The sequence below is a fragment of the Lathyrus oleraceus genome, chromosome 5 (assembly GCF_024323335.1).
Source record: "Lathyrus oleraceus cultivar Zhongwan6 chromosome 5, CAAS_Psat_ZW6_1.0, whole genome shotgun sequence".
NCBI lineage: Eukaryota > Viridiplantae > Streptophyta > Magnoliopsida > Fabales > Fabaceae > Lathyrus > Lathyrus oleraceus.
In genome coordinates, this window is record NC_066583.1 from 354,976,394 (window position 1) to 354,995,302 (window position 18,909).

Here is an 18,909-nt window from a genome sequence, read left to right on the forward strand (position 1 = left end):
GCGCCTTTATTGTGAAGTCAAGCTTCTCTATGATGAATATTTTTGATGAAGACAAAACTCCAAGCAACAAGAAGGCAAAGATGATATTCTATGATAAAGCATCTTGGTTCAAGAAGTTAAGCTTTTCACTTCAAGAAGGTATAATGAGAATACTTACCTTCACTAAAGTCTTAGATGCTCAAGTATTCATATGGCTATTGCATAACTTTTCACTGTGCATGGAAAATAACTTAGAATAATTTTTTTCATTTTCAATCCGGGTAAATCGATTTACCTATAAGGGAAATCGATTTACCACTGGAGCATTACATTTTCCAGAAGCGAAATTTCAAGTTTTTTAACTAGGTAAATCGATTTACCTCTTAGGGAAATCGATTTACCACTGAAAGATTTTGAAAATTTTTAAACGTTGCAACAGGGTAATCGATTTACCCATTATGTAAATCGATTTACTACTGTGCGTTTTTGAAAAATCATTGGTTGTTCATACACCTCTTCATGCACCACTTCATGGAACCTTTTCATTTCATCTTTGACATTTGTTCATGATTTTTTCAGAACATTACCATGTTTCATTTGAGGTGTTATGTGCATATAAATACACGATCTTTCAAATTCAAATACCACCTCTTCCAATCAATCTCTTAGAATTTTCAGAATTCACACTTATTGTTTTAAATCTTCATTCAAGATTTTTCTGCATATTTTCATATCATTCAAAACAGAAAATTCTTGAGCAATCTAATATTTTTGTGTGGTGAATTATTTTCATTGGAAGAGAAGATCAATCAAATTGATATTTTACATTGTGTGATCATTTTACTACAAACTTTATATTCAATCCATTGTTGTAATCCATATCTTATTTTTGTTGAAAAATAAGATTGTGTGTTTTGTAAATACCTTGTTGTCCAGGATTGTTGGAAACAAGTGAAGTGTTGAAGAGGATTGTTCTTCATACACTTGATTACCTATAGGTTAGATAGTAAGCATCACGATTGGTGTGAGTAGGCTGTACAATAGTTCTAACTATAGTGAAATCTCTTTCGAGTCGAAAGGGGAGTGGAGTACCTTCGGAGTGTGAAGGGAACCACTATAATTTCCGGTGTCCTTTTACTTTCCGCAATTTATTTTTTCAGCACTTAAACGAAAAATAACCAAGAACCGGAAACAAGATCGAAGAATTTTTTTTCCACCTAATTCACCCCCCTCTTAGGCGCATTTACAACTTACATTTATTATACTTTTCTTTACATTCTGCAATTTATCTCTTTAAAACTTTTTAAACAAACAATCTTCAAACATGAATACTGTCGAAGTGTTCATCATTTTCCAAATATAACTTTAAACAATAACCTAGGACCAATCTGGTCGATCCCGTGAGTAACCAAAGTGTCCTTGATTTGGAAGACTACGACAAACACCATGTAATTGAACTTAACAACCTTATCTTTGAACCTACTTTCAAGACCAGTAGGGGTTGTTACCAGATTACAATAGAAGACTTTAACATAATCCGTATTATATTTGTTATTGAACCCAATAAATTTCAACAAATGATAAAAAGCAAGTAGGTGTCACAACCGTCGTACTTCCCCAATGGAAGAAATCGAGTTGCAACACACAGTAGTCCACCGGCGAGATGCTCCGCCTCCAGAGAACTAGAATCTAGTCAGTACTCATCCGAAAAAATTACATTGATGAAACGAAAACATAACTTTGAATCTGACCCAACCTGTTTTCGACCCGCCTGCAACAAATGTTAACCAGCGATACTAGCTGCCGTTGGAACCAAAACGTTGGAGCAAAGGGAACCAGGCCACCAATGCAACCCATAGAGGGTGAAGGGTAGAACAGTCTAAGAGGCTTCGCACCATCAAAGTCGGAGGCTACATAGGATCATCGAAAATTTAAATTTAGATAGGAGGAGATGTTGTTGTGTTTAAAGAGAAGACAAAGAACAGAAAGTTAGAGAAACACGTTGTTTGTCTGTAATTTTATGTTTATTTATTTATGTGAATTATCTAGAACAAAACAATTAAATCATTAAAGAAATTCAGATATATTTTTTTTAAATATAACATAAGAAAATTTATTATTTTAAAAAGTAAAAATCAATGATAATTATGAAATTTAATTTTTTTATAATTAAATAGTCTAATTATCTATGTTATTCGTGGATTCGAACTCGAGACTCAAAATTAATTTTAAATCACATTATAAAAAATAAGATAGAAATTTTAATTTATATGAAATAAAAGAATTGAATCTTTATATAAATGAAACCTATAAATAAATAAATAAACACACATTCTAACGTTGTTACGGGAGAGTCGACGACGGGCCACGGCAAACGCGAGAGAGAAACACACATCGTCTTGTTGGCGCTACAAATCACTCACCATCTCCGTGCTCTACAATGCTTTACAGAGGGTAAACCTATTTTCTCCTCTTGCTTTCTTCTATTCTCTTCGATTTTCTATACCCTCTCTTTCTGTTTCCCCCAATTCAGATTAGGGTTTAATTCATAATCTCGTTTAATTACGGGTTCTAATTCAAGATATGGCTGTATAAAGCTATTTTTCTTTCTGGAATTTGTTAATTTTTCTACATTCTTGAACATGTTATTATTGTTTAGTTTCTTTTACGCAATTCAAACTGTTTTAATCAAAATTGAAGAGAGTGTTAATTAGAGTGCTTAGTGATAGGTAGTGATTTTCTTGAGTACTATCTCGATATAGTTTATAAGTGATGCAAAGAAACACGTGTAACAGGTATTCTTGGTTAATACTATGATTACTTTGATTGTCATGCTAGATGCATTCAGAACAGTACACCCTCCTGAGATAGTCTTATTGTTTGTATTAACATGGTCTTGGTCAGTGTTATCAAATATCCGCCTTGGTGGCGCTATGGTGGATATACATGGTGGTTTTTGGACTCCCTGCAATGGTAAATATCGGTTGATATTGCGTTCTTTCTGCCGTAATCCGCTATATCCGTGCGGCAAAGTGGCGGGTATGGCGGGGTTTTGGCCCTCCACCATTGACAACACTGATATTGGTTCCTTATGTTATCTTTCTAGTTTTGTAAGGAGGGACATATTTGATTATAAACTGTCCCTGAAAAGTTCCCGAGGTATGCACATAGGCCATATGTCAATGGCCCACTTAGAGGGAGTGTTAGTTACAGGGAGAGGAGAAAGTGGAGTCTGTTATGCAGGGGGAGGGGGAGAGGGAGAGTATCAGGGTATTTCATTCTCTATTAAAACTTTTTAGTTTTTATGAAAATCCCATTTTATATGAGGACCTGGAGCAGATTTTAAAAAAATTGTTGGTAAATTATGCGATGTTGAGTGATTATGCAGGTTAGGTCAAGCCTCTAGGAAAGGGAAATTTACCATATGCATGCATCCTCTCAAAACATGACTTGGTCATATAGATGATTATGTCTGGTAGATGAGAATATTGTAAAAACATGAGAAAACGAATGCGAAGTCAGTGCTGTAATTTTATTTTCTAGTTTAAAAATGCATGTTCAACAAACAAACACTGTTGTTGTCAAATCATCATTAAGCCAGTTTCATTAAATTGCTGCAACCCTACTACCATTAGCTACTTAGAAGAAAAGAAATCATTGAGGCGAACAGCGATTCAATATATAAAACATTTTATATGCACCCAAATGCAAGTTATATTTTATACTTAACAAAGTATGTTGCATTGAGGCCACTTGAAGTTGCTTTTTACGTTTTAGTTAAGTTTTGGGATTTTTTAAAACCAAACCTAGTTCAGTTTTGTGCGATTTTTAAGAATCACGACCAGTTTTCAGTTGCCAACCTTATAATTCCCAAGTGTTGCCACTGTTGATGGATCTCCCCACCGCCTCTTCTCATGACACTCTTCAACACCGTCACTGCTTCCGGATATACTCCACTGCTACATGAGTCCCTCCACTGCTGTTGCTGCCCCTTGGCACCCTCTGTTACCATTCTGTGGTACCTTCTAACACTCTCACCATCACCCAACACCTTCCAATGCAGTTGCTGTCACCCATCACCCAACACCTTCCAATGCAGTTGCTGTCACCCATCACCCAACACCCTTCCAATTCAGTTGCTGTCACCCATCACCTTATGACACTGCCATTGAGCCTCCTCTGTCGTCATTGTATGGCACCCTCCATTGTGTTCACTGAAATGTAGCACCCTCTGTTGCCTTCATAGAAAGATCAGAATGGGTGTGTGTGTGTTTTTTTGTAATTTTTGAAAGTTGACAAAACTGCTATAAAAAATAACCTAACCCCATTTTATCCTAACACTTTGTTTCAAATTTGCATTTGAAAACCTAAAACTTACAACCATCAAGCAAGCCCATAGTTTTAGACCTGAACAATAATGTACTTTTGAAAGTTGTGTTTTCCTAAGTTCTGTAATGAATTTCAGTTAGATCATCTCTATCTTGATTGTTAGGCTCTGTTTGGCAAGATATTTTTTGAGCTTATAGCTTATAAACAAGCTCATATGATAATAAAAGACCTGTTTGGTAACAGTCTTTTCGTCACGAGCTTATAGCTTATTTTACTAGCTTATAGTTTATTTTCTAGACGCTATTTTAAATAGCGTTTTAGCCTATAGCTTATAGCTTATCATTTTTTTTTTCAATTTTTGTCATTATTTTAACTAAAATCCACTACTGCCCTTTATAATTTATTTTAATTTAAATAAAACAATTATATATTAAATGTCTTTTATGTCATTTTAATTTATCAATTAATTCAACCTCTAATTATACCAAACACTTCAATTAGCTTATCAGCTATAAGCTATCAGTCGTCATAAGCTATAAACTATTGGCTAGGTTATCAATCGCTATTTTTACCAAACAGAGTCTTAGTGATTATGGTGTATGTTGTGCTTCGCTGCTTTATGATATTTTCTTGCTTTATGAGCTCATTTGACTTTCTAGTGCCCAAATATTTACGGGTATGATTGAAAGAGTCTTAGTTGCTGAATGCTTCATATTCAACGAAAATTAATGTGCAATCTATTATGTTTTTGCTAGCGTTGGTCTTAGTCTTTGTTTGTTGATGCTTTCAATGTATGATGTTTAATTAATTGATCAAGTTTATCTTTTAATTTAGATTGGATATGTATTTAATAGCAGGTACCTTAGAATAAAATTAGACCTTCATTTGAGTGGATAATTATTGTTATGGTCACTATTGAGATTGAATTAAATGAGAGGCTACTCGTGTACTTTGCACTGTCATATGCTATTTAGTTTTTTATAAAGAGCAATGTTTTATATCTTTTTTTAAGGCAATATATTTGATTTCATTGTCCGGTTTAAAATATCCTTTGCACTGGTTGAAGATAGCAGGTTTTGGTGATCATTTTGTAATTGATATTTTTATAGTTGTCAGACTTCTTTAATTCCTCTCTCTGTTAAGTTTAATCGCCGTTATCTGTTTATCTAGTTGTTGGTGAAATTACAGAACAAGGGTAAAATAATTGGTGTACTGTTTTTAGTTGTTACTAATCATAACTACTTTGAAGAAATCTAATTGTTTGTTTGTGACATGTCTTACATATTTCTGCGGTGTGGATGGCAGGAGAAAAGATAACACTCTAAATATGTCTTTATTCTTGTCCATTGTCCAATTGTCAATGGTCATATGTTAACATTGCTTTTGATATTTCAGTTTTTCCTTTATTCTAGTTTCACTCTTCAATTTAATTTTGTCCTATTTCAAATGTCAAACCTGTGGTTTTTGTGACAGGATTCTTTTGCTGTCTCAGTTAATATCAATTGTGATTATTACTGAAATTTTACAAGACAATCTAGAATACTTAAACTTTAATGTTTGTCGACTATAATGATAAACTTATTGACTTCAATTTTGGTTATTGATGAAAATTTCAGTAAATTTGCGGATGGTGGCGATGGACGGGAAATGGCTTCAAAACGTCAGCGGACCGTTGACGCGGGATCTTCATTCTATGGTTCCCCAGGTTCTAGTTATATGTACAATCCATCTCCATATGGATATGTGAGCCAACCTCCTCCTCCCCCGCCGTTCCCTGTTGTTCGACTGCGCGGCCTTCCCTTTGATTGTACTGAAACTGATGTGGCCGAGTTCTTCCATGGTCTAGACATAGTTGATGTTCTTTTTGTTCATAAAGGTGGCAAGTTTTCTGGGGAAGGCTTTTGTGTTTTGGGGTATCCTCTTCAAGTCGATTTTGCTCTTCAAAGAAACAGGCAGAACATAGGTAGAAGATATGTTGAAGTTTTCAGAAGTAAGAGACAGGAATACTACAAGGCAATTGCAAACGAGGTTTCAGACGCTCGAGGTGGTTCACCTCGTCGAAGTGCTCCCCGGGCTAAATCATATGATGAAGGAAAAGATTCGGCTGAGCACACAGGGGTGTTGCGACTGAGGGGATTACCATTTTCTGCAAATAAGGATGACATAATGGAGTTCTTCAAGGACTATGTTCTGTCAGAGGATTCAATTCATATTGTAATGAATTCAGAGGGAAGACCTTCTGGGGAGGCTTATGTGGAATTCGAAAATGCCGAAGATTCAAAAGCAGCCATGGCAAAGGATAGAATGACACTTGGGAGTCGCTATATAGAGCTATTCCCTTCGTCACATGGTGAGATGGAAGATTCAATTTCAAGAGGACGATGAATGCTTGGCGGGTTCTCTCTCATTCACTCTTTCATAGTTATAATTATTTAGCTTGATCTGCTAATAATCATGAAGATTTTGCTCAGACAGATATTTTAATGCTTTATTTTAGGATCGATATACTTTTTTAAGTGTGGTGATAAATAGTATGAAGATCAGATTGAATTATATGGAAGTTTGTTTTCTGTCGTCAAGTATTATCTTGAAATCATGCATGTAGGAAAAATTGTTCAGATCTAGGCTTTGAGATGAATATTTGTTGATATGGCAATACAGTAGCTTTTACTCTTGCCTTTCTACCTACTAGATAGCTGTGAAATGTGGATGGTATAAAAATTTCTTGCATTGCAGTTTTATTTAGCCTTTTGAAATCTTAGAATAATTTCAAGAATTCTCTGCCTAAGAGGTGATTTTCTGAGTGCAGATTCACGGGCCTTAATCTTAGAGGACTGCAGTGGAATTTTAGAGGGATGAGAAAATCCAAACTAATTCAAATAAAATTGGTAATAACATTTAAAAAATTGAAAATTATAAAAAATTGAATATTATTGAATGTGTTCGAATGTTATTTTGTAAACCAAATGGTATGGATTGAATTTTGAATTGATTTTTTAAAATCGATACAAATTATTTGTATATATTTTTTATTTATTTTTATACTTATTTATGATATATAATGCGTTAATTTATTATTCAGATATTTTTTAAAATATTAACTTTGTTTAATTTAGTTGTTTTAAATATTTTATCTGTAGTCATTTTCATTTTATAATATTTTTTTTTAGTATATTATTATATTAAATTTACAATTTATATCTCAATTTTTTTGCATGTACCTCAAGAATGAAAAATATTGAAAAACTATGGTTGGAATCTGCATTTCGTGAACTATGCTGCATATGCAATGTGGAATTATCGATATGTAACGTGGACTAATGAGTACCATTAGATGTGTACACGTGTCGGTTTAATTTGGCTTTGACTAAAATTAGAATATAAATCAAATAGGAGAAATAGGAGTAATGATAATTTATGCCTTTGGAGCATAAGTTAAGATATAAATATAGAAATAAATTCTTGGAAATTGTGTATTGAATTTATTAGAAATTTATAATTAATAATTTTATTTATTTTTTTAATACAAACTTTTTATTTGTGAGTTTTCTTAATATGTGTTCTTGGGGTACAAGTTAGCATTATCCATCAAATAAAGTATATCGGTTTGAGTAAAGTAAAATATAATCATCCCCAATATCATTGAGTCGGTCTGGGTGAAATCATAAGTTTATGGATTAGATTGGATTGGGTTGAATAAGTTCTATGATTATCTGAAATCCAACTTTTAACCCACTAACCTAATTTTTTTTTTTTTTTGAATTGGGTTATGGCGATTTGATCTCCAATCCATGTTCACCTCTAAGTAACATGAAATGTTGGGTGTTGCTTACTACACTAAGATATCCTTTCTACAATTCGGATTTTTGAAATTCGGGTGCGTTTATTCTACAACAAAATTACTTCATAACAAACATCTCAATTTTGTGTTAGATTTCAAACTCAAAATTAATCTTACATGTGCATTTTTGTGTCAGTTTTCAAACTCAAGATTAATCTTGCATGTGAATTTTCTGTGTTTTCTTAAAATCATAGTTCTGGATTTTAATCTTCTGATTAATTTCATGACAACGTTATTTTTAATAAACCTTACATTATAAATCATTTATAAATCAATCTCACAATAAACCATACACATTTATTATTCAATAGTAAGATCAAAATAGAAGAACTATTGTGTACATTTGAATGTCAAAATTTCAAAATGTCATAATCACTCTCAATACAAATCATAATACAATAAGGTCACAATATACAATATAATCCCACTAATGCGTATATCTTACGTCCTTGTTCTTTCTCTGCCGATGAGGAGTGTCTTCCTCAAACTCGTCCATGACTATGGATTTTCTTCCGATAGTCATTATGGGGTGACATATCGATAACTTATCAACGACATGGTCTGCTTTTGCTTGTTTCTCCTCCAAGATCTCTTAATGAATTGGCCTCAAATGATCTTCTTCTACATTTGGTGTCATGTATGTATGTGACACTTTATAATCCATTGGATGTAGCCATATACTGTACTTCATGGACAAGGAGTTGACACACAACATACACACTTTAGAACCAGGTGATTGATCGGAAAAATAGCAAGTGTACTATTTTTACCGATGTAGTAATAAGGAGTTTTATTTCCAAGTATCGATCTCGAGGATTGCGTAGGAAATACTTATTTTAATTTGATTCTATCAGAACAAAAAGATAATGGTTTGGTTGTTTTGAAATAGTAAACACAAAAATAGTAAAAATAATTGATTAAGATAAAAGATGCTAGGGTGGGTGGTTGAGTTAACCGGTTATGAATTCAGTCAAGATTTCTTTAATACATATGAAACATTCAATCACCTAACCTCAGAATGTTCTTACTTAAGTCCTTAAGGAAGAAACTATTAAACTACCAATTCTTACTCAAATGTCCATTCAATTAATCATTGGTTTTAATCATACAAAATATCAAGGTTTACGGTGATTTACGAAAGTTACTAGTCCTAGATGATGCATTCATAAACCCAATTGTGTGAAAACCCTAACAATCACAGTCCTGTTATTGAAAGTCATAGATCAATTTGTATTTGTCCGATACAAAAGCATAAAAACATCACACAATTGAATTGAAATACGTAACATAGTAATCAAGAAATCATTGGTTCAAATTCATAGCATGCGATAACATCAGGACCACCCTCCTAGCATCAGGGGGTTTAGCCTCTCATAGTACTTAAAGAACTCAGAAAGTAAAGATTAGACATTACAAAGAATTAGGAGAGTTTGATCTTCAATGGTTGCTACCCTTGAATCTCGCCGTCTTCAAATCCGTCGTATTCGCTATCTTCTTCAATGCAATGCTTTCGTTCGTCTGTTAAAAGGTGTCTTCTTCTTTCTCTTCCAAGCTTTCTTATAGCTTCAGATGACTCTCTTCCAAGCTAAAGGTCCAAACTACCCTTAATGAGCAAAATCGGTTCACACAGCAAAAATTAGGTTTTCCAAGCTGCGTTCAATCAACACGGCCGTGTTGTGGCACACGGGTGGCCGTGTTGTTCTTCAACATTAATTATTTTCAGCATAAGTTACAGTGGCAACAACATGGGCCGTGTCCCTACACACGGGTGCCCGTGTTAATGCACTGTTTTAATCAACACGGTCGTGTGGTGGCACACGGGTGGCCGTGTTGATCTCTGTTTTCTGCTCCCTCTCTGCTCTGCTTGATCAACAACACGGGCAGTGTTGTGGCACACGGGTGCCCGTGTTGACCTGCTGTTTTCTCATATTTTTGTCCTTCAGAGTGTCCAGAACTTCACCATTCTTGCTTTTAAACCTGTAACAATAACACTACCAAACGAAGCATAAACGAGTTTTTTTTTGACATAAACTCGTAATCAAATGCAATGCAATACCAAACCAACAAAACATGCTACTTGACTCAAATGCAACTAAAAACAACCATAAATCTTACCAAGGTGATGAAAATATGTCGGATTAGCGGCAGGAATTCAATGGAAATGGTGACCGATCACAACCCCAAACTTGTCTCATTGCTTGTCCTCAAGTGATGTATTGAGTCCAAACAAAGGTCACCCCCGAATTCGCTTTCCACAATGCAACCTAGTCTTTCACCCTTTGCGTTCTTCCTTTCCAATCGAGTTTCAGGTCTCTCCGATTCAGGCAGTTTACCACATTTCCACATCAGAAACCTCTTCACCTGTAAGCTTTTCACACACTCACAATATCTCTCAGGGTTATGTGTGTACACTCACAGCACAGTATGCAATACCAACTCTTAACTTTGAATACATTCTAATGTCACTACCACAGCAGATTCCACACACTTTTTGAGGTCTTTTTAGGTTGTAACGGGGCTTGGGTACGGTGGGATAAACAAAAAAATTGGATAACAAAGGGTTTTGAACTCGGTAGTCATGTTGTGTGATTTTTCTTTCTCTTTTTTTTTCTGTGCATCACATATACTCTGGGGGTTAATTTCACTTCTCTTGATTCTTTTTCTACTCAACTTTTCCGAGCATTTTATATCTGTTAGAATCTACGGTCTCGGCAAGTGCATTTTTCTCTTTTGTTTTTCTTTTTTTTTTCTTCTTTTTTTTTTAAAGAAAATACATACTATTTTTCTTTTTGTATGATCTCATCTTATGCACTTGCCTTCCCTTTCAAGATTTCCACCCCAAACTTAGTTTTATTGCATATCTTGCAATTCACACAATCATACCGAGTTATGACATTAAAGGAAATGGATGATTAAAAGTTAACAGGGGGTTCATGATGAATAATGCTTAAACGTTAACATGGGGTTTACAATGAATAAAATGGCTAAGGCTCAACGGGGTTTACGAAGGGAAACATACATATAGGGATGGCTAGAAAGGCCCTGGCTAAACAAACAACTTGCCTCAGTGTGTTTTGTCATGCTGTGATGTGTCAACAGAACATACGCAAAATCAGAGTGATAAAGTCATACCTGGCTGAACTCTCATGTTGATATTTCGTGTTTGGCTTTTTGTGATCTCACCATGTTGGTTAGCTTGCAAGCTCTGAAGTCCCTTCGTGTTATGTGGTTCTTTCCTTACTTGGTCTTTCCATACCGCTTTCTTGGTCCGGTGTCCCCAAAATGTGTCCGACTTCTTTTCTCAAGGTTGCATCAACTTCCGGGGTGCCTTATCAGCCTAAGTTTGAGGGGTGTCCTTCATCCACTACCATTGATCCCGGATTTGTCCAACCATTTCTCATCACTCTGTACACACAAGTAAACAGCGAAAACAAACAAAAACAATACGACGACAACAAAAACAAAAGCGATGGAAATAAAACATGAAAGGAAACCCCCCCCCCCCCCCCACACCTGAACTAAACATTGACCTCAATGTTTAAATCCAGATACAAAGGGGACTCACAGCGACTACTGTTGGTTTACTGCACTTGTGTGGTTTCCTTCCATTTGGAGGTGTTTGTGACTTTGCCCTTTTAATTCTCCTCCTCCCCTACACAAAATTTTAGCACACACAAAGGAAAAATAAAAACGAAATAAATTAGAAATCAAACGCGTGGGTTGCCTCCCACGAAGCGCTCCGTTTAACGTCGCATGGCTCGACGGTTCATTTCCCTTATCATGGGGGGTATTTCAGGTTCAAAACCTTGTTGCACCTCTTGTCTACAACTCGGACGTTGTCTCTTTTATCAGTGTGAACTCCTTTGTGCCACGATTACTTTTTAACTATCCTTTCAGTGTTAGGAATCTTTCCGTTTAGGGTGGCTACTGGCAGTGGTGAGACTTTGATAGTATTCAATGTCCTGATTAAGCCTACTTGATACTGAGATTCTGTATCTTCCTCCATCTCTTGGTTTTCAATAGCATTCAATGTTATTTCCTTGTTGTGAACTTTCAAGGTTAACGTGCACTCATCCATGTCGAGCTTGCATCGACTCGTCTTCATGAAAGGTCTACCTAGAATGATGGGTGCCTCATTATCTTCAGGTATGTCTAGGATTACAAAATCGACTGGAAAAGTCAAGTCCGATATTATTACCAGCACATCTTCAGCTATACCATATGCATCTTTTCTTGAGTGATCCGCAAACTTCAGATTGGTCTTTATAGCACTGATATTTTTAATACTCAGCCTGTGATAGATCGATAATGGCATCAGATTCACACTAGCTCCAGAATCTATCAGTATCTTTTTGAAGGTTCTTTCTTTGATTGTGCAAGGTATTGTGACGGTTCCTGGATCCTTTTGTTTTTTAGGAATGTTCTGCTCCAGGGAGTTCGCATTATATTGATCCTTACTGGATACCTGTTCTTCAGTGGTTGGTTTCTTTTCAGCCATTACCTCTTCCACGAATTTCTTGTACATGGGCATCTTTTCAAGTGCTTCAAACAAGGCCATATGACCCTCAATCCTTTTAAACATTGTCATGAATTTCTCCAAGTCTGACTCACTAGGTTCCTTCTTTGTCACTCTCTGAGGGTAGGGCAACTTAATCACCGGTTTAGTTCCTTTTGTAGTTTCTTCTTTAGTCGGCTCGCTCGGTGATATAATTTTTTTCTTTTTAGCAACCTCTTTCTCTGTCGTCGTGACAGTATTAACATTCTCCTGACCTCTCGGATTTTGAACTGTTTCACTTGGTAGGGAACCTGGTGTTCGAGAACTTGCCAGTTGCTGTGCTATCTGCCCCAGCTGAACTTCGAGATTCCTTAGGGAGGCGGTGGTATTTTTCTGATTGTTTCTAGTTTCTTCTTCAAATTGCATATTTTGAGCTGCCATCTTTTCAATTGCGATTTCCCAATCTGCCTTCTTAGGGACCTGTTGTTGCTATTGCTGATATTGGTTTTGATATTGACCTTGTACCTGCTGTTGCACATTCCCGTTCTGATCCTTCCATGCAAAGTTGGGATGATTCTTCCACCCCGGGTTGTATGTGTTGGAGTAGGGATTGTTTTGCTTTAAAAACTTTATATCTTCTATCTGTTGTGGTGTTGCAAAGCAATGAACAGTATTGTGTGGTCCATTACAAATGCGACACACATCGTTTGGTGCCTGTTGTACTTGAGCCACTTTCTGAGCACCTATGTTTAGTGCCTTCAACCTTTTCTCCACCTCTGTAGCAACTGCTTCTTCAATTTTTACCTGTTTGTTTGTTTCAAGCTTCAAATCAATTACCGTAGATTTGCTTGACACCCTATCATACAACTCCAGATGCTCATTTAAGGCAATTGCTTCAATTATCTTCTTCATACCGGTGGCTGTTGCAAAGTTAGCTGAGCCACCAGCTGCTGAGTCAAGGATTTGTCTCGTTTGAATTCGAAGACCATTAACAAACATTTGCATCTGCTCAGTTTCATCCATGTTGTGAGTAGGACAAGCCACTAGAATTCTCTTGAATCTTTTATAGGCATCTCCTAGTGACTCACCCTCCTTCTGTTTGAAGTTTAGGATTTCGTATCTTTTTCTTAGTGACACTGATGCAGGAAAATATTCATGCAAGAATGCTGTTTCCATCTCTTCCCATGTAGTGATACTGCCAGCAGGTAAGGAATAGAACCACTCTTCGGCTTCATCTGCTAAAGTGAATGGGAACATACGAAGCCTTATTGCTTCTTCGTTATGTCCAGGCATTTTCAGCGTTGTGCTCATAGTTAAAAACCTTTGGAGATGCTTGTTGGCATCTTCATTCACTCTTCCAGAAAAAGACCGCCTTTCAAGTTGATTAATGGTGCTGGGATGCAGCTGAAATTGGTCGAAATTTACCGGTTGGTTTACAATTGTCATACGACCACCCGGAGTGTTGTTTCCGCCATAGTCACCGAGAAGTCTCTCTGGTGGTGGTGGTGGATTAGCAACCATGATTTCAGGAACTGTTTCCATGTCTGAATCTGAATTCTCTGAGTGCACTGAAACAACTTCTCCGTCTGCTTTCTCTGCTAATTCCAGTTTTTCTCGCTTGGCTTGTCTCAGTCTAGCGCGAAGAGTTCTTTCTGGATCTGTGTCAAAAGAAAAATTCGCTGAGGACTTACCTCGCATAAACAAGTTAGACAAATATTTGAATTGAATAACAAGGTTGTCACAGATAAAATTTTGGTTGACGAGCAAAAAAATTTCAATAGAATAAAAATTAAAATAGGTATTTTGGCAATCCCCGACAACGGCGCCAAAAACTTGATCGGAAAAATAGCAAGTGTACTATTTTTACCGATGTAGTAATAAGGAGTTTTATTTCCAAGTATCGATCTCGAGGATTGCGTAGGAAATACTTATTTTAATTTGATTCTATCAGAACAAAAAGATAATGGTTTGGTTGTTTTGAAATAGTAAACACAAAAATAGTAAAAATAATTGATTAAGATAAAAGATGCTAGGGTGGGTGGTTGAGTTAACCGGTTATGAATTCAGTCAAGATTTCTTTAATACATATGAAACATTCAATCACCTAACCTCAGAATGTTCTTACTTAAGTCCTTAAGGAAGAAACTATTAAACTACCAATTCTTACTCAAATGTCCATTCAATTAATCATTGGTTTTAATCATACAAAATATCAAGGTTTACGGTGATTTACGAAAGTTACTAGTCCTAGATGATGCATTCATAAACCCAATTGTGTGAAAACCCTAACAATCACAGTCCTGTTATTGAAAGTCATAGATCAATTTGTATTTGTCCGATACAAAAGCATAAAAACATCACACAATTGAATTGAAATACGTAACATAGTAATCAAGAAATCATTGGTTCAAATTCATAGCATGCGATAACATCAGGACCACCCTCCTAGCATCAGGGGGTTTAGCCTCTCATAGTACTTAAAGAACTCAGAAAGTAAAGATTAAACATTACAAAGAATTAGGAGAGTTTGATCTTCAATGGTTGCTACCCTTGAATCTCGCCGTCTTCAAATCCGTCGTATTCGCTATCTTCTTCAATGCAATGCTTTCGTTCGTCTGTTAAAAGGTGTCTTCTTCTTTCTCTTCCAAGCTTTCTTATAGCTTCAGATGACTCTCTTCCAAGCTAAAGGTCCAAACTACCCTTAATGAGCAAAATCGGTTCACACAGCAAAAATTAGGTTTTCCAAGCTGCGTTCAATCAACACGGCCGTGTTGTGGCACACGGGTGGCCGTGTTGTTCTTCAACATTAATTATTTTTAGCATAAGTTACAGTGGCAACAACATGGGCCGTGTCCCTACACACGGGTGCCCGTGTTAATGCACTGTTTTAATCAACACGGTCGTGTGGTGGCACACGGGTGGTCGTGTTGATCTCTGTTTTCTGCTCCCTCTCTGCTCTGCTTGATCAACAACACGGGCAGTGTTGTGGCACACGGGTGCCCGTGTTGACCTGCTGTTTTCTCATATTTTTGTTCTTCAGAGTGTCCAGAACTTCACCATTCTTGCTTTTAGACCTGTAACAATAACACTACCAAACGAAGCATAAACGAGATTTTTTTTGACATAAACTCGTAATCAAATGCAATGCAATACCAAACCAACAAAACATGCTACTTGACTCAAATGCAACTAAAAACAACCATAAATCTTACCAAGGTGATGAAAATATATCGGATTAGCGGCAGGAATTCAATGGAAATGGTGACCGATCAGTGATCATAGTACAATGCAAAAATCTGAAACATCCTTGCAGAGGACAGCAACTGGAGCAACAACAATGAGGTCTTTGGGTATATCTTGCATATACCCGAACTGACACAAGACTCACTCAGGAAAATGTGGATATATAAGTTGAGACCCATGTGCCTGCCATCTAGAGTATAAGGCTATCACCTCAAAGGACAATGTCTCACAGTGATCAACATACATTATAAAACATATATCATATGACACGATGCAGGCAAGAGAAACTCGGAATGGCTTGGTCGCCTGATTCCCTCTGAGTTAGATTGTCGAGCATGCATATGGCAAAGTCTTAGAGTAATCATCCACATATGTCTAGTCAGCGAGACGTGGAAGATACTGGCGGATCCATGCCTAGTAATGGAAAATATGAAATATTAATAACGGTGTAGTACTAGTATTATGACATTAATATTAGTAAAAGTGCAAAAACATTACCATAAATAGACAGTTGTTTCCTATCAACTGTCGAGTCTTTCATAAATTTTACTCAGCTAGTTTGTAGTAGAGGTACACTAGACAAGAAACTCCTCAATTGTACTTGTGAATCCTCTCCAAGTCAATGAAATATCTGAGATAGATAACATTAATATATGTCACACTTTTGTCCACAAAAACGGACGTTCCGACAAAATTAAAAGGTATGTCCTTAATGCACATGCTATATGGTATGTATCCACATCCACAACTATAAAAAATTGCTGGTCATACAGATCCACCAAGAATGAAAACCTAGCATGACATTCTCTAGTGTCATCTATCTCCTCTTGTGTTTTTCCTGGGCCAACCCCCAAATATGTCACCATCATATCTAGTGCCTCCAATTTGCTGGTTTTAGAGTAGTTTAATAATTTTTTCGTGATCAGAAGATGTAGAAGTAACGACACATTATCAATTGTGACAAACATCTCATCGATTGGAAAATGAAATAACAACGTCTTGGCATGCCATCTCTCTACTAAAGCAAATAATAAGCCATGATTAATATGACCATATTCTGTATTGTATAAATCCTGCAACCTAGATAGCTGCATGGCATTCTAAAACCATGGCTCGTCATGTTGCGTGAGCTTTGCAAACTTTTTAGTATGGCTAATTTATTTTAATATATCATGGTACTGCAAAATATAAACACAACATCACACATTTCAAATATTATAATACAAATGTTTAAAAGAGTAATTAAAAGATCTATGCTATCTCTCTTCCCCCCATATGTCTAGTAGCATGATTTGGATACAGAGGAAGCAATGAAAGGTCTGAGAGGCATCTAGGGAAACCCTAAGGGTCAATATGGGCTTCTGGGGCAGTAAGGGACACATAAATTTGGAAAGACGACGTCAGAGACACATGAACTCAGGAAGACAATCAGTCACCAGCAAAAAAAGTCTCTCCAACTACAGGTCGCGATCTTTCTTAGTTGTTATACATTTTTATGCAATCAAACAAGAACAACAGAGAGATGTCATAGCATAAAAAAACAAGCACAAAAAGAAACAAATCAAAAATCAGATAGCAAGCTATTATGGGTTCCAATCTCCGGACAAAGGATCTAGATTTTGAAATTCAGAATTCAGTGAAATAGAAAGATGAACCAGAGAACACAACATGCATGAACCCTAAGTTTTAGTGTACAAAAACACAAATAAATATAATTCAAGACAAACACAAATGACATATCTATTACGTTTAAGCCTAAAGTATCATACATATTGAAGCTAGCGGAAATATACCCGAACGCATCGCACGCTCGAATATACAACAGAGTCGCCATCGAACTTTATTTATTCTCGAAGGAAAGGGAAAACATCAATAAAACCTGGGGGAAAGAGATATGCTAGGTAAGGAAGTCCATTATGCAAGGGGAAGGTATTAACACCCCTTACATCAATGGTACTCCATGGGAACCATTTTTATTGTTCTTGCTCGAATGAGTGTGATATCTAAGGATTACTCGCAAAAGAATAAGGGAAAAGAAAGGAAATGGATAAAGTGCTCGGTGAGGATTGGGGCCCTCATGCTCACGTATCCTCATAGTGCAATGAGGAATTCAGAGCTCCGTAGATCATGGAACTAGTGGCAGGAGATGAAAAGAAGTGTGATAACGGTATGGTCTGAACCAAAGGATTGTATGATTTGAATTCCAACAAGGGGTGAAATATGAACCCAAGAGTAAAATTGGCGTTGACCAATATGTGGGCTAGAAGGAAGAGTCTACCACTATATGGTATAGTCGAAAATAAAGGGAATTAAGTGTTTGGTTTCATAGCACAAAAATATCTTGGTTCACAATGAGATACAAGATGGACTTCAAAAAGGTAATGTATTTAGCTTAAAGATAACTGGTATATCACATGAAGTGAATGAAGGTAGAATATGAATGTATCATGGAGATGTGTGGAGGATTCCTTGAGGCAGGAGGAATAAATAAGTATGCTCGCAGAGGATTAGAACCCTCGTGCCTACATATGCTCATCGTGTAATGAGAAAATAAGAGCAATCGTAGTTCAACCTACTACGACTGAAACAAAAAAGATATATTGATTGCCAAGAGGCATGGTAGGTTGCTTAACAAGCGGGAATGTGGTAATAACCAATGATGGTAATCAACCACAGGGACAAATGATATGGTTGGCATATACACGAGAGGATTTATAATGTAAGGGATTTGTCTAAGCTCGAGAGGTCTTATAAGACGAGCAATGAATAAGAAATTATTGACCTACACACGAGAGGATTTACAAGGCAAGAGTCATGTCTAAGCACGAGAGGTCTTATAAGATGGACAATGATTATGAAATGATTGGCCTACACACGAGAGGATTTACAAGGCAAGAGATCCGTCTAAGCACGAGAGCTCTTATAAGAGGAACAATGATTGGGGGTTTGTCGAGGCACAAGAGGACTGATAAGGCAAACAATGATTGACTGGAGTGGGCCTAAGCACAAGAGGTCTTATAAG

General features: G+C 36.4%; 1 protein-coding gene across 1 annotated transcript; it reads left to right on the forward strand.

Annotated features, from left to right (window-relative positions):
• The first annotated feature begins 2,274 nt into the window (after positions 1-2,274).
• Positions 2,275-6,982, forward strand: LOC127084649 (uncharacterized). The gene is made up of 2 exons (XM_051025137.1): positions 2,275-2,433; positions 5,925-6,982. The coding sequence occupies exons 1-2, from the start codon at positions 2,420-2,422 to the stop codon at positions 6,691-6,693; spliced, it is 783 nt and encodes a 260-aa protein (XP_050881094.1). The 5' UTR covers positions 2,275-2,419; the 3' UTR covers positions 6,694-6,982.
• Positions 6,983-18,909: the final 11,927 nt, after the last annotated feature.